The sequence below is a fragment of the Mastomys coucha genome, unplaced genomic scaffold (assembly GCF_008632895.1).
Source record: "Mastomys coucha isolate ucsf_1 unplaced genomic scaffold, UCSF_Mcou_1 pScaffold3, whole genome shotgun sequence".
Lineage (NCBI taxonomy): Eukaryota > Metazoa > Chordata > Mammalia > Rodentia > Muridae > Mastomys > Mastomys coucha.
In genome coordinates, this window is record NW_022196909.1 from 44,396,499 (window position 1) to 44,399,669 (window position 3,171).

General features: G+C 52.7%; 1 protein-coding gene across 1 annotated transcript in view; it reads right to left on the reverse strand.

Annotated features, from left to right (window-relative positions):
* The window catches only part of Umodl1 (uromodulin like 1), a 46,866-nt gene that overhangs the window by 25,509 nt on the left and 18,186 nt on the right, over positions 1-3,171 (reverse strand). Inside the window, exons 10-11 of the mRNA XM_031347000.1 lie at positions 1,732-1,956; positions 1,393-1,644 (exon numbers count right to left, since the gene is read on the reverse strand). Of these exons, the coding sequence (XP_031202860.1) occupies positions 1,393-1,644; positions 1,732-1,956 (477 nt within the window). The remainder of the gene's footprint in view (positions 1-1,392; positions 1,645-1,731; positions 1,957-3,171) is intronic.

The window sequence follows — 3,171 nt, forward strand, 5'->3', positions numbered from 1 at the left end:
TGTGTGTCTGTGTGTGTGTGTGTGTGTCTGTCTGTCTGTCTCTGTGTGTGTGTGTGTATGTCTGTCTGTGTCTGTGTGTGTGTGTCTGTCTGTCTGTGTGTGTATGTGTGTGTGTGTGTCTCTGTGTGTGTTTCTGTGTGTGTGTGTGTCTGTGTGTGTGTGTGTCTGTGTGTGTGTGTGTGTGTGTCTGTCTGTCTGTGTCTCTGTGTGTGTGTGTGTGTGTCTGTCTGTGTCTGTGTGTGTGTGTCTGTCTGTCTGTCTGTGTGTGTGTGTGTGTGTGTGTGTGTGTGTGATGCCAGCCAATGATGTAGACTGTCATGACCCCTCACAGAGACAGTACCCCTGCACACAGGACCTTGTGGGACCCTTAGCTTGGCTTCTTAGTGGAAACACTGTGTTATAACAACAGATATTGGTTCCCAGGATATTTCATACCAGGGGATGGTTCATACCCGGCCCTGTGGTCCTAGGCTGCCTCTAACCACTCCTCCTCTGCAGGTTCTGGGTGGCTCCTCTACAAGGTGGCCTAGCCCAACCATTTGCAGGTATACCAGGGGGCAGCCATTGGTATTGCTGCCTCAAGACACCCCCTGAAAGGGAAGTCTCTGACCCCTGTGGGATAATCCTGGATCACAGGGCCCTGGAGCTCATATTGTGCCTCAGAGGCAATAAGGGAGGAGTTTGCCCTTGACAGTTGGCTCAGTTTGGGCAAATTCCACAGTGGGCCCAGCATGGTAAGCTGACCAAGGGGGTAGGGGTACTGTCAGCTAGGCCTCATGAGCCTCAGCCCATGTGCAGGTTGGAAGTGTCCTTCATTCCTGGGTGTCCCCAAGGCTTGCTGATGAGCTAAACCCTTTGTGTACGGCCTGGACCAGCTGGGGATTGCAGTACAGTTGTGATGTATAGATGGCTGAAGTACACATGGGTGTACCGAAGGCTGGCAGATGTCAGGGCTGCATAACCACTGGAGGTTCAATGTGGCTGGGGTGAAGGAGAGGGGGAGGGTTTGATGGGGTAATCAGGAAAGTTGGGGTTCGAGAAGCTGGAATGGTATAACACTGGTGACAGATGGCAGTACAGTGCCGCTTGGGACTATGGGATTGCTCCACTACTAGATGGGATACAAACTTCTTAAAGTCCCCTCTCCCTCCTGCCCATCTTCTCCCTCAACTGTTGAAAGCCAAGGGCTCATAAGAAGTAAAAAGGGAGAGGAGCCAGGGGAGAAAAGGGAGCCTTTCTTCTCTCTGACTAGATCAGACACCCGCTGCCAAGGAGGACCACACTGTCCTATGTCTGAGTCTACTTTCATATATATTCGAGATGAGAAAGCACGGCCTCCATTTCTGGAAAGTCTGAAGTTCCAACTGGGGTCCCTGTCCCCAGATGACTCACCACAGGTAGGGGTCTCTGGAGTCACAGCGGTTGGGGCTGACGGCGGGCCTGGGAAAGAGGAAGGTCTAGACTCTTCATTCTGCAGCCTTGTGGTATTCAGAGGTGTCTCCCCAGTGGGACTGGGGTGCCACACAACATAGCCCGTGGTTCTAGCAGTCAGGAAGGGTGGGTCTTTGGTGACGTATCCCTGTGACTCTCTAGTGGTGTGCAGTGGGGCATTGGTGGTCCCCTGAGAGGATCCGTCGGTTGGTCCTGGAGCCCAGGAAACAGAGCTTGTCATCCCGCGGGTACGTCTATGGCTCGTGCCCAGGTTTGGGGTCACATTGGGCACCTCCATACCTTGTCCTGTGCTATTCCTCTCCTGCCTGACCGTGCTACCCCCATCTCTCCCAGATGGGGGCCCTGAGGTCCAGGCTTGGCCTGCTGGTGTGCTCCTTGGGTGCTTGGAACTCAGTGACAACGTGAGGGTCGTTGGGCCAAAAGTTGTTATTCCTGTACTGACAGCTGGGGCTGTGACCCTCTCTGTTACAGACAGTCCATCCCCTGTGGGGGTCACCATGTCACCTGCAAGGTACAACATCCACTGTCAGATGGTAGAGACAGCCACCAGAGCCTCGTCACAAGCCATCCCTAGAGAAAGACACTGCATTCCAGAAAGACGCCCTCGACCCCTTGTGAGTCTGGAGAGATGACTTAGCAGCCAAGAATACTTGTTCCTCTTCCAGGTGACACGAGTTCAGTCCCCAGATTCAACAGGCAGCTCACAATGCTCTATAACTCCACCTCTGGGGAATCTGATGCCCTCTTTTGACCTCTGTAAGCAACTGCATCCACACAGACAAGCATGCAGACTCATAATTAGAAGTGAATCTAAAAGAATAATAAAAAATTGCTGGACACAATGGTGTGCACTTGTAATCCTGGCTCTGGGGAAGCAGAGGCAGGAGGACACCTGGGGCTCAGTAATCAGCGGGGCTAACCTTATCTGTGAATTTCAGATCCCAGTGAGAGCCCTGTAGTGGGACACACGTTTAATCCTAGCACGGTGCATGGTTCCTGAGGGATGACATCCAGGGCTGATGTTTGGCCTCCACAAGCACTTGCACTTACTTGTGTGACTGACACACACACACACACACACACACACACACACACACATATGCACACATGAGAGGGAGGGGAAAAGAGGAGGAGGAAGAGGAGGAGGAGGAAAAGAAGAAGAAAGAGGAGGAGGAGGAAGGGGAGGAGGAGGGAGAGGAGGAGGGAGGGCAAGAGGAGGGAGGGAGGGAGAGAGGGAAGGAGGGAGGGAGGGAGAGAGAGAGAGAGGGAGAGAGAGAGAGAGAAGGAGAGAGAGAGAGAGAGAGAGAGAGAGAGAGAGAGAGAGAGAGAGAGAGAGAGAGAGAGCACTCCTCTGCCGTAGCATGCTCCCAAGGCAGACATGACTAATCAGGACAGAGCATCTGATATCTGTAAAGGTAGATTTAACTAATTGGATACAGAATCAGATCTCTTCAAGTAGCTGCCTTCTGCTCCTTAGCTCAGCCCCCCTCCCTCACAAAAAGACTTGGAGAGTTGGTAAAGGTCAAGGACTCAGGACCCCCTCCCCCTGCCCCGGGAGGGCCCCTCTTCTAGCAACTTAGTTTCTACAGTCTCTCCATCTTGAATCCATTAAGAGAGGACTTCCCCCCACCCCCATCCCCACCCTGCTCCTGGGGACATTTCATGACTTCCTGGGGCTGGGGTACTCTGCTTACATGGATATATATATATATATATATA